The 13,245-nt window shown below is 48.4% G+C and overlaps 1 protein-coding gene across 1 annotated transcript; it reads left to right on the forward strand.

Annotated features, from left to right (window-relative positions):
- The first annotated feature begins 163 nt into the window (after nt 1-163).
- MRTO4 (MRT4 homolog, ribosome maturation factor) lies at nt 164-11,838 on the forward strand. Its single transcript, XM_039509304.1, has 8 exons — nt 164-191; nt 2,373-2,431; nt 5,671-5,774; nt 6,281-6,362; nt 8,238-8,305; nt 9,728-9,879; nt 10,701-10,777; nt 11,515-11,838. Exons 1-8 carry the CDS (start codon nt 164-166, stop codon nt 11,659-11,661), a joined length of 717 nt encoding a protein of 238 aa, XP_039365238.1. The 3' UTR covers nt 11,662-11,838.
- The last annotated feature ends 1,407 nt before the right edge of the window (nt 11,839-13,245 follow it).

The following is a 13,245-nucleotide window of genomic DNA, read 5'->3' on the forward strand; positions in this document are numbered from 1 at the left end:
GCGGAAAGGGGCGCGCGGGGCCGGCTGTGGGGGAGGGATTACCCCAGCGAGGGCAGCTGTGGTCAGGCACCTCCTCGGGCACCTCCAGAGGCTTCCTATCCCGGCAGCGCTCGCGGCGCGCAGGGGCCTTGGCGCGCTCAGCTGGGGCCGCAACGTGCGAGCCATGCCTAAGTCCAAGCGGGACAAGAAGGGTGAGTGCCCCCCCCCTGCCCCGCTATTCCTCCTTTCCCGCCCAGGGACCCCCCAGCTCATCTCACCGCCTGCCCCCTCCCCGAGCCTGGGGGGCCCTCTCTGCCCCCAGCCCTTCCCCGAGCCTGGGACCCCCAGCCCATCTCACCGCCTGCCCCCTCCTCCCCGAGCCTGGGCTCCCGCCCCAGGACCCCCAGCTCAGCTCACCGCCTGCCCTCCCCGAGCCTGGGGCCCTCTCTGCCCCCAGCCCTTCCCCAGCCTGGGACCCCCAGCTCATCTCACCGCCTGCCCTCCCCGAGCCTGGGGCCCTCTCTGCCCCCAGCCCTTCCCCGAGCCTGGGACCCCCAGCTCATCTCACCGCCTGCCCCCTCCCCGAGCCCGGGGGGCCCACTCTGCCCCCCCAGCCCTTCCCCCCCGAGCCTGGGACCCCCAGCTCATCTCCCCGCCTGCCCCCTCCCCGCCCCGAGGGTGGGCTGGGTCCCGCTCGGCCCCCCCCCGCCCATCTCACCGCCGGCCCCCGCCCCTCCCTGAGCCGGGGGGGGCCTCTCTGCCCCCCCGCCCAGGGACCCCCAGCTCATCTCACCGCCTGCCCCCTCCTCTCCCCGAGCCTGGGCTGGGTCCCTCTCTGCGTCCCCGCCCCCGGGGGCCCTCCCCGCCCAGGGACCCCCCCCCCCAGCTCATCTCATCGCCTGCCCCCTCGGCTCGCCTGGGCTGGGGGCACTCTGCCCCCCCGCCCAGGGACCCCCCCTCCCCGAGCCTGGGGGCCCTCTCTACCCTCCCCGCCCATCTCAGCTCACCGCCTGCCCCTTCCCCTCCCTGAGACTGGGCTGGGGGCCCTTTCTGCCCTCCCCGCCCGGCGCAGGGGCTTCTGTGCAGGCGGGAGGCTCTGGGGCCGGGCAGGGCCACTCATGTTTCGGTGGCAGCTTCCCTGCCCCGCTGAGGTGGAGCCCCCGGTGGGGTCTGTTCCTCCCTCAGTGGGTCCCTGGCTGCTGTAACACCATGATACTGCGGTGTGGGAGCCGCAAGGGGCTCTTGAATGGGTCTCCTGCGGCTCCGTCCAGCACATGATATAAAAACACTGCGATTTAACTAACCACCGCTCAGGATGCTTTTACTATGTTATTAAACCCATTATAGAATACTTGCTCAGTTTGCTGTGAGAATAATATAGATATATATACACAAAACAACGGATGCAGACTACTGTGGCTCTTTTGGGTAATGTTGATTGTTAATTTGGCTACTGACCCACTGAGGTATGAGTATCAGGGGGGAGTTAGTCTGTAGCCACAAAACCAATGAGGAGTCCGGTGGCACCTTCAAGATACATTTATTTGGGCATAAGCTTTCATGGGTAAAAAAAATCCCACTTCTTCAGATGGATGGAGTGAAGATTGCAGATACAGGCATAAATATATATTGGCACATGAAGAGAAGGGAGTTACCTTCACTACAAAAGCAATTTTCTCTCTCTTGGTATTGACGACACCTCATCAATTATTGGGAGTGGACCACATCCACCCTGACTGAATTGGCCTTGTCAACACTGGTTCTCCACTTGTAAGATAACTCTCTTCTCTTCATGTGCCAGTATATATTTATGCTTGTATCTGCAATTTTCACTCCATGCATCTGAAGAAGTGGGTTTTTTACCCATGAAAACTTATGCCCAAATAAATCTGTTAGTCTTTAAGGTGCCACCAGACTCCTCATTGTTACTGACGTTGCGGGTGGGGGAGTTGTGTGCAGACATTAGGCAGAATAGGCTGTGTTAGTTGGTCTGGGAATTATAGAACCAAATGGCAGCCTCAGTAAAGATGTTTACTTTCTATTCCTGAGTTTCTTGTCTCCTACCAGGGATGATGCAAGTATCTGGTGATGTGCCTTTGGCACGTCAGTGCAATATGAAACCATGAAATGTTTTACTTAAATGATGGTTTGTAGCTCATGGTTTTAATCAGTAAAGGAAACCGTGATCCTACAACCATGCGGGCGTGCCCAGCAAAGCAGCAGTGCTAGAAGGTTGCACATGGTCTTCTAGAAATGAGTGAAAAGTCTTCGAGTTCATTAAAGCTGATGTCCAGAGTGTATTTGGCAGCCACATTTCTGTGCTTTTTAATTGTACTTTACATAACCAGTGCCCAAGTTATCAATAATGCTGACGCTCTTCTTCTTCCTTTCAGTTTCCCTAACAAAAACCACAAAGAAAGGCTTAGTAGTCAAACAGAGCTTAATAGAAGAGGTAAGTAAGAACATACGTCATAAGATGCTGCATTTAGTTTTCCATTCTATATCAGAGAAAAACAGATATGCTCTTTCCCTTCTGTAGAATCTCCTCCTGTGAGGCTCTTAATATACTTTACACAGACTAAGTCTCACTACATGCTTTCCAGATGTGGGGAAAACAGAGGCAATTGAACTACACCCCAGAAATATAGAAAAGAAGCACTTTGAGAATGGTCAACTGTTGTGTCAGGTGAATTCATTAAAGATCTGTTAAGTTTCTTATTAAAAAAAAAAAAGTTGCAGGGCATACAGTAAAACTTCCTCAGGACTTAAGCTGAGTGCCACAAGGGTCATAAAAGAATTTGTCGTGCTGTCTGTGTCATACAATTGACCAACTACATTACAGAGGCATCTTGGTCTCTTGACAACCTGCCAACCTGAAGCACATTCTCACCAGTAACTGCACACCGCACCATAGTAATTCTAGCTCAGGAACCAATCCATGCAACAAACCTCGATGCCAGCTCTGGCCACATATCTACACCAGCAACACCATCACAGGACCTAACCAGATCAGCCACACCATCACCGGTTCATTCACCTGCACGTCCACCAATATAATATATGCCATCATATGCCAGCAATGCCCCTCTGCTATGTACATCGGCCAAACTGGACAGTCTCTAAAGAAAAGGATAAATGGACACAAATCAGACATTAGGAATGGCAATATACAAAAACCTGTAGGAGAACACTTCAACCTCCCTGGCCACACAATAGCAGATCTTAAGGTGGCCATCCTCCAGCAAAAAAACTTTAGGACCAGACTTCTAAGAGAAACTGCTGCGCTTCAGTTCATTTGCAAATTTGACACCATCAGCTCAGGATTAAACAAAGACTGTGAATGGCTTGCCAACTACAGAACCAGTTTCTCCTCCCTTGGTTTTCACACCTCAACTGCTAGAACAGGGCCTCATCCTTCCTGATTGATCTAACCTCGTTATCTCTAGCTTGCTTCTTGTTTGCTTATATTTACCTGCCCCTGGAAATTTCCACTCTTGCATCCGACGAAGTGGGTATTCACCCACGAAAGCTCATGCTGCAAAACGTCTGTTAGTCTATAAGGTGCCAGAGGATTCTTTGCTGCTTTTACAGAACCAGACTAACACGGCTACCTCTCTGATACTCTTCAGGTATTGGCTTCTACCAGGGGCAGGACAGTGGGCTTAATGGTTGAGTTATGTAATGCACTTTAGCAGTCAAGGTAGTCACTACAAACAGCATCCTGAACAACAGCCAAGGCCATCCATGTAAATCAGATGATGACATTCTCACGCTGGATGGAACAGTGTCCTGAACCATCCTCCAGTTGCCACTTGTTCAGAGCTGGATGATCTGGCAGTCACTGCAGTTCTGGATCCAGACATTTGTACCAATGCACGAACATTGGATGAAGTGAAGTGTGCCATCTCTGAACTGAAAAATGGACACGCAGACAGTGCAGATGGCATCCCCTCAGAGCTGCTAATAGCTAATCATGGCTATTGATCCTGTAGCTGAATCACTTCTGGCCATCTTTTGTCTGGTGTGGAGAACTGGAACCTTGCCAACCGCCTGGAAGGACGGCATTGTGATCTAACTCCATAAGGGCAAGGGACCACGCGATGAATGTAAGAGCTACAAGCCGATCACCTTGCTCTCTGTTCCAGGGGAGGTGTCTGCGCATGTTTTGCTGGCACGCCTGGAGCCTTTGCTGCATTGGAAGCATTGTCCCCAACAGTCAGGCTTTACGAGGAACGGGTCCACATTAGACACCATTTTGGCCCTTCACTTATTGTCAGAAATACATCGCGAGTTCAGGCAGCACCTACACGTAGCGTATATTGATCTTAAGGCTGCATTTGATTCAGTAGACCATGTCATGTTATGGAAGGCCTTAAAGGGCATAGGTGTCCCTAACACCTTGATGGACTTGATTAGAGAGCTTCATAATGGAACCACTGCCCATGTTTGTCTGGGGAACCGGATGTCACTGCCTTTTAAATCAGTATCTGGTGTTAGGCAGGGTTTTCATTCTGGCCCCTGCTCTCTTTTGCTGGGCAATGGATTTCATAATGCAGCATTCCGTCAGGTCCACAGGCATTGAGATGGGTGGTGTCTCGCTCACAGACCTTGACTACGCTGATGACGTTGTTCTTTTAATACAGAGTCCCAACAGGTTTTGTGAGGCACTCCAGCATATGGAGGAGGAGTTAGCTAAGATTGGTCTCCATGTTTCATGGTCAAAGACAAAACTGCAAAATCTAAGACCAGGTCCACCTGCGACTCCAAGCTCTTTGAACAATGAAACTGTCGAATCAGTTTCCAGCTTTTGCAATCTGGGTTCTATACGTACCAGCTCCTCCAGTTCTCACACCGAGGTTCCCCATCAGATTGGCATCGCAGCATCTGCCATGGGCCGTTTACAACGGATATGGAATTAACATCATCTTAGTATGACAACCAAGTTCAGGATTTATTCGAGCTGTATCCTTCCCATACTGTTGTACGGCTGCGAAACATGGACACTATGCCACGCGGACTGGGCAAAGCTGCAGGCTTTCCACACCATATATTGGGCATCAAGTGGAATGACTTCATCTGTAATGCAGATATTTATGGTCGTTTGGGTCTACAGACCACTGGGGCCATTGTCCACAGGTGGCACCTTATGCTTTTTGGGCATGTCGCAAGGATGCCACAAGATGTTCCAGCAAACGCTGTACTCCAGGTGGCTTGTAACATCCAGGATAAAATTCCACCAACTGAGGGGTGGAGGTGGCCCAGAGGCAGACCTCCTATTACATGGGTTCATCAAGTCTGTTCTGATGTTGGACTCTCAGGCTGTCACGCCTTCGCGGTTGCATCGGAACAGACCACATGGTGAACGATCGCTATGGCCGACTGGCTATATGTTGGAGAAAGAGAATTTAGCAGATCCTGTGTTTGTTGTATACTATATAGTTTATTTTAATGTAAAAAAAAATTGTTTTACAATTGATTAGTTCAAATGGAAAATCTCACATCAAAATCATAGTTGTTAGTTCCATGGAGTGCTGATATTGCTGGGGTGCTAGAGATGTTGCCATGAATAGAATTTTTGAACAATCCTTCCATCCCATCTTCTGTGTTTAAGCTGTTGCAGAAACGCATTGGTATGCAAAGGGGATTTCTCTGATGTTTGCTATAACTGCTCAACATCATGTTCTCCTATAGTTGCGGAAATGTGTGGACACCTACAAATATCTCTTTATCTTCTCTGTCGTCAACATGAGAAACAACAAGCTGAAGGATATCAGAAGTGCCTGGAAGCACAGCAGGTGAGCAGTAGTCTCCGAGATGGCTTCCCCTCGTGGCTAGTGATCATGAATATTGTGTTATAGGTGTATACGTATCTTAGATTACTGTACTTAGTTCTGTGGGATGGGGAGGTAAGCTGCTAGAAGAGCTCTATGAATTTTCTTCTCTTCCACCCCTCAAGAGGAGAGTTTCCAGGAAGTAGCTTGGGGCTCTTGGCTGTAGTGCTGGGGTTAACCCTAGGGTTTAAACAACGGCAGTGTTCCATGGCAGCTGCATCTTTCAGGCACTGGCACGCAGAGCTAAAGTGATGCAGTGACTCTCACCTTCCTTCCCTCTCTTGTTTGGGGCAGAACAGTAACTTTCCTAATTCTTAGGTTACAAGGGAGAAGTTTCAGGATCCCCTTCCCCAACCTTTAAAAAGGGAGAGGCTGCGACTCCCCGATTGAGAACCCATCTTCATCCCTGATTCAACTCTGCAGATGTACTGAGCCCATCATGATGGATTCTTTTCCTTCTTTTCCAATAGGATTTTCTTTGGGAAAAACAAAGTTATGATGGTGGCACTGGGACGGGGGCCAGCTGATGAGTACAAAGAGAACTTACACCAGGTATGTTCTGGTTTCCATAGCTTTTGCATGTTTTGGAAGTAAGCCTTATTTTCTGTAAATCTCAAGAGAAAATAAAGAATTGCTTTGGAGAGCCAGAATGGATCAATACTCTTCCATCTGCAGTAAATGGGATTCAGATACTTAGATCAGGGGTCTCAAAGTCCCGGCCCAAGAACCTCCCCACTGCAGCCCATGGAAACTTTTTAAGAAGTTATTTTATTTGGCCCTCAAGGCTGCCAGCTTGGGGGAGGCAGGGCAGGGAAGCTCACATGCTCCTCCTCCCAATGTTACTCCATCCTGCTGCTCCTGGGACCCTCCCAGGAGTTGCACTCGGCAACGTGTCATTCACCTTGGGCAGCTCGGCTCCCTGCAAGCGATTCTCTATCCCTGCTGTTGCCGGCGGAGGAGAGACCCATACAGCCATGCTGCCACTGCAGGCGCCGCCCCTGCAACTCCCATTGGGTGGGGAAGAGGGACAGAGATACCATCACTAGTCAGCCATGGAGGCAGCATCATTAGTTGCCAGGCAGAGTCAGTTCGGGCGGCATGCAGCCAAGGGAGCGAGGGAAAATGGTGGGAAACGGGCTGGGAGGTGGCGTGAACACCATCTTCAGTGACATTATTGGCCCGCTGGGAGGATTTGAGGACTGGCACTGGCCCTAAGGTAAACTGAGTTTGAGACCCCTGACTTAGATTGTCAGCTCTTTGGGGGCAGGGACCATTTTTCTGCTCTGTGTTTATACAGCACCTAGCACAAAGGGGTCCTAGTCCACGACTGGGGCGCCTAAGCACTACCACGATGATGATAAAGCCGGTCCTTCACTGATACGTAGATCTTTAGGCAAGTTGCCTTTGACAACAGTCCCATTTCCAGTGTGGGCAACCTTTTGACTCTGGTGGTGGCTAGCTTCACGTCAGTGTAGCTTTGTTCACCGTAGGTTCTTCCACTACAGTAAGAAACTTGTCTTTTTAATTAGTTCACCAAAGGAAGGGTGCACAAGGATGTTGCAGCATTTCCCTCTCCTCCTTCCAGCATGTTGTGGGGTGAGGGATAAAATCACCGTGCCTTGCTCACAAGATACCTAATTGGGGACATTCCTTGTTAGTACTATAGCAACTCAGTCCTGAAGGTCTGCGTTGCAGGTACAAGTGGCATCTCTCAGCCATTGCTGCTTAATCTTCTTGCTGTGGAGGCAGAATTATTGGGAGAGTTCGAAGGACTTCCACTAGCAGATGTCTTCAAATCTTTTTAGCCTCTCACTGAAGGAGGACTGCAGTCAGTGTGTGAATAATCTGAATTCATCCATCCAAGCTTTAAAAATAATTTGGAGCCTCAACCCTATGGAATTCTTACTACAGTTTGAAAAACTAAATTCAGATGCTAAGAGCCCTCACAGGACTCCAAACATTCTGTTTAACTCCTTTTTCTTCTTCAGCAATTCTATGACTAGATCATAGTGACTTTTCAAATGGGGTTTCCCCAACTTTTCCTCATGAAACATCTGAAAATCTTGATCTTAATTCTTTCTTAGGCCAGTGATTCATACCCTTTCCCGCCTCCCACAATCTAAACTCCTTTCTCCAGAGTTTACATCTGGAATGTCCTGCCAAGCCACTGCTTCCTTCAGCCACAGAACAGGTTTCATGTCAGGAGGAAAAGTCTCCTGAAATAGACTTGCCATCTACATCCGGTCCTCCTTAATTTAGTCTTCCTCACAGCACCAAAGGGCTGCAAGACACATTGGGGCTGATTAGTCAAGATCTGCAAATCTGAGGGTTGAGTCCTCTGAATTATCTGGGCTTCCTGAGTAAACTCCTTGCTATTCAGCCCAGGTTAAGCGCACTGCTGAATTCCACATGTTGCTTATCTTCCAGGTCAGCAAACACCTAAAAGGTGAAGTGGGTCTCCTGTTCACCAATCGCACCAAAGAAGAAGTGAACGAGTAAGTATCTGTGGGGGTAACAAGGGGGCACACTGGCCACCAGTGTTGCATCTTGACTGAGAAAGAATTGAAGTTGACTGAGCCTCTTCTCCCACACTGAAATAGAAGCCGCTATTGGCAGCAGTTCTCTTGCTCTCCTGGATGCTGGTCTCATGGCAACGTTCAGCTTAAAATGCTTCGATGCATACCTCCCTTTGGAAAGGCTCACGGTGGAAAAGGCAGGGGGACGTTACAGCAGGTTATGCCATGCTTGAAAAGAGAATGGGAGGTGCTACACTCTGACGCATGTGGCTGCTTTCTTGGAGATGTTGAACTACACTTGTCCATTTGAACTGGGTAGTGTCCATAAGAGTAAAATCTAATGCCACAGGGTGAGCAACTGCTTAAGCAATCTCCGGCCCACCACCCCACAAACACAGCGACTGGACTTTTCCTTTCCTGAATCTCATGCTCTAACACAGGGATCGGCAAGCTTTATCCTGGCAGGCCACATGCCAAGCCTCCTGGCGGGCCAGGCCGGTTTGTTTACCTGCCGTGTCCGCAGGTTCGGCCGATCGCAGCTTCCACTGGCCACGGTTTGCCGCTCCAGGCCAATGGGGGCTGTGGGTAGCAGTGGCCAACACATCCCTCGGCCCGCGCAGTTTCCCACAGCCCCCATTGGCCTGGAGCGGAAAACCGCGGCCAGTGGGAGCCGCAATTGGCCAAACCTGTGGACGCGGCAGGTAAACAAATGGGCCCGGCCCCCCAGGGGGCTTACCCTGGCTGGCTGTGTGCCAAAGGTTGCCAATCCCTGCTCTAAAATAACTTGCACTTACCTGTAAAGTTAATGTGGGGTCAAACAGCTGCAAAGCTTTCCAGAATCCCCAAGAGTTACCTACACACATGGACACATGTACAAATCACCTTCTGGTATTGCTGGCCTGTGCAGGAGAGAGCGTGTGGAAGCAGAAGAACATCTGTGGCCTGTCATCTGGCCTAGGGCCAGGCTAACTAGAGGAATTCTGCTCGGGGGAGGAGGGAATTGTAAACCTAGCTTGAAAAGGATGCATTTCTTTAATGAGATAGCAGAAAAAACTGCAACCCTGCTTACACGTAGAGCTTTTCCACCATCAACAGAACATTTACAACCTCACTCGCTCTTTCCCCCATATCCCCCACCCTCCCCAAGACTCTCCCCCTGCCAAAAAAAAAAAAAAAATTACTCTGGGCCTTATTACTGCTGATCTGTTGTGCATGGAAGGTGTTTGGATACTGCAGTGATGAGCAGTAGTACAAAACCCATAGATGCTGATTTCACAATGTCCGCACCTCTTGGAGTAGGATAGATGAGTTCCAAGGCTGACCCATCCCAAGTGAGGTTTATTCTGTAGCTGGAGGTTTCTTAAATAAGTAATACTCTTGTTTCCTTCCCCGCCCCCCCAGATGGTTCTCTCAGTTCAAAGAGGTGGACTTCGCCCGTGCAGGTAACAAGGCAACATTCACGGTGAGCCTGGACACAGGGCCCCTGGAGCAGTTTCCCCACTCCATGGAGCCTCAATTACGGCAGTTGGGATTGCCAACGGCTTTGAAGAAAGGTATGTGAGCTGGCTGGGGCATATGATCATAATTAACTTTCTGCCACTAAAATTATTCCAGACTTACTGGCTTTTATTTAATAAATGTTGGTAACCTCATGGTCAGCATATATGCAGAAAGGCCTGGCAGGGAGAGTGTTAGATGATGGATGCAGAAGTCAAAGCATATGTTCAGCAGGGAACATCTAATATTAAAACCCCCTTCCTCCTCCTATGGAATTCTTTATTCTATATCGTAATATTCTTGTCTCTGAGCTGGTCAGGAGAAGCCGAGCACCAGATGAAAGCCCCATCTCCTACATGCCTGGGTTTTTCAAATCAGTCAGCTGGGCTTGACCTGCAGGTCACAAGGATTTCTCATGGAAAATGTAATTTATTTACTTTATTATATGCCTTGGTAAAGCCACAGGCGGTTGTGTGAAGTCTCCTTTTTCTGTCAAAGGAATTGGGAGGAAGGAAGCAGCCTGAACTAGTAATTGCATGAAAATGGGGGAGCCGTGGGGACTCAGCATTTGGGAGAGGACAGGTATGAAGCAAACACCTGCTAAGAGAATAGTCGCTGAAGTGGGTTTACACTGCATATTAATTTCAACAACTGATACATGCCTTACATTATATTACATTTCCTCACTGAACTGTCTGCCTATGTAAAAATCAAGCCAATTTATTGTCCTGCTGAGTTGAAGCTTCATTACTCTATGCTGTCAGCAATAGAGAACCAGGCTGGGAGCTCTGATTACCACAGCAGCTCCAGTATTCTCTAACCTCATGTGGTATTCATCCCCCTGCCTGGATCCCCTTCTTCCTCCCTGTTCCTGCAGGAGTCGTGACACTGCTTTCCGATTATGAAGTCTGCAAGGAAGGGGATGTTCTGACCCCTGAACAGGCTCGTGTCTTGGTGAGTAATGTATTAGCAGCAGTTATGCAGCTATAGTTCACAGGCAGCCACTATTTCCATCCAGTAACAAGTCCTGTGGATCTTTCATGAAATTACAAATCAGTGTGGTGAGTAGATTGAATTCAGTGTGAGACCATTTGTACTCAAATCAAATGAATCCAATTCTGGCTGTTAACAATAATGCATAGCTGCTGTTGATTAGGGTTCTAATATGCATCCTTAAGAGCTGTTTTGGCTGCTAAGCAATACTTGACTGGGGATTAATGACCAGCTGGAAGAATAGCCCAAGATGCAGGTAGAGTCCAGCTGATCACTTGAGAAATACCCTGTGCTGAGACAGGTATTGTTTAATTAAGATCACACAGAGAAATTACTAAGATGATGAATGATAGACCAGGTATTGCTAAAAGAATTAAATGTCTTGCATGTTGAGATATGAATCCTGCCTTTGCGTTCTAGTTTTATACTGTGCATTTTGAAACCAGCAGTAAAATCATAGCTGCCCGAGAGTGGCATGGACTGAGGAAGGGATCCATCTAATCGAGCTTGAAGGGAAAAGTCTGCATTAAAATAGCTTCATGCTTTTGGTCTACCTCAAGTTGAACAACTTATCCTTATATTAAAATGCACCCTTTGATTCTTGCTTACATCCCCAGTTGTGTCATAATCCAGTTGAAAGGTGTTACTTAATGTGGAGGCTTAGCAGTATGAGTGACAAGTTCCTGTCTCCCTTTCAGAAACTCTTTGGCTATGAGATGGCAGAGTTTAAAGTGACCATCAAGTGCATGTGGCATTCTGAGACAGGAGACTTCCAGCAGTTGGTGAAAGAGACAGAAGAAACCTCAGAGATGGAGGAGGACGATGAAGAAGAAAATGACAATTAACCGAAAGACCCGCTCTAGGACATTAGAGACAGTCTGTTCTATTTCAAGAATAGTCCACTAAAGCCCATGGGTACTCTCCCTCACGTGCAGCAGGACATAGTTGATCAACCTATAGACTTGCTATTTATCAAAGATGATGTAAATGGTTTATATATAAAATTAAGTAGAAATTTTGGATTCTTGCTTGTGCTGCCTCTGACTGCCTCTTTGAGCATCCCTGGGCCAGGAGAAAATGTGCAGAACCTGAGAGCAGCCTAAAGTTTCATGTAGGAAGTGTAACCCTTTCCACTCTGTGCTTATTGTTCAGACTTGAGCCGTATCTCTGCCAATCTACTTCACTGCCCCATCATCCTTTCTCTCTACAGAAAATTGCCTTTGAACTGCTCACTGTGCATTAGAAATGACAGTTGTATGGAGCCAAGTTGCATTTAAACAGTTCTTCTGTAAAGGAGAAGGTGCTAATTAATAGGGCCTAGGATGCTGGGTTTTGTCTTAATTCTACAGCTAAGAGAACCTCTCTGAGCTGGAAGAGACCTCAAAAGGTCATTGAGTCCAGGCCCCTGCCTTTACTAGCAGGACCAAGTACTGATTTTGCCCCAGATCCCTAAGTGGCCCCTTCAAGGATTGAACTTACAACCCTGGGTTTAGTAGGCCAGTGCTCAAACCACTGAGCTACCCCTCCTCCTTTGAGAGCAGATAGTGACTAAATTACCCCTGAAGCCAAAGGATGCCTCTGCCATCTTTTAGTAAGTTCCTTCTGTCTTCACTGAGCCTAACAGTGCATCACCAGAACTACTGCAGCTTCCCTCAGGCATGGCATATTTCTCAGTGTAGAATGGTAACAGAGCAGCAGTTTTCAACTTCTTTTCACATGCAGACCCCTTTTGAAATCTTAGGCACTCTGCAGACTACAGGTTGAAAACTACTGTTCTATGGTAATGCCAACCAGAACCCCTAGATATAGTCTGAAGACTCTAGAGGTCTGTGGACTACAGGTTGAAAACCACTGAAATAGAAGAATTATCTCCACTCCAACTTCTAGCACAGAATACCTGTGATTTTCCTGTAACTGATTCTTGGCCCAGCACCTCCAAGGCTAAAAAACTACTCATTCCCTTAGAAAGGGGAAAGAGTCTTAAAAGTTATACTTTAAATGTTGGTGTAACTAACCTCTGAAGTAGAGCTGCTGTGGCAGTGAGGAGTATGTGTGTACAATACTCAATCTACAGAAGCAGGCAAAATCCTGTAAAGACTTTAGGATGCAGAACTGAGGTTGCAACTACATGACCAAGACAGAAGGGGGCACTGTGGTGGTAAAGCAGTCACATGACCAGTTGTAATTCAGCACTTGCAAGAGTCTAGATCTCCAACTTTTTTAAGCACAAGATCACTTTTTGAATTTAAGTGCAACCCAGGATCTACCTCAGAGAAAATGTAGAAATAACAGTAATCGCACAAACACCCTCCCCTGCTCACTCCATCCCCCCTCCTTCTGTTGCTCACTCTCCCCCACCCTCACTTTCACAAGGCTGGGGCCAAGGGGTTCAGAGTGTGGGAGAGACTCCAGACTGAGCCTGGGGCAGG

Source organism: Mauremys reevesii, linkage group 21 (genome assembly GCF_016161935.1).
Source record: "Mauremys reevesii isolate NIE-2019 linkage group 21, ASM1616193v1, whole genome shotgun sequence".
NCBI lineage: Eukaryota > Metazoa > Chordata > Testudines > Geoemydidae > Mauremys > Mauremys reevesii.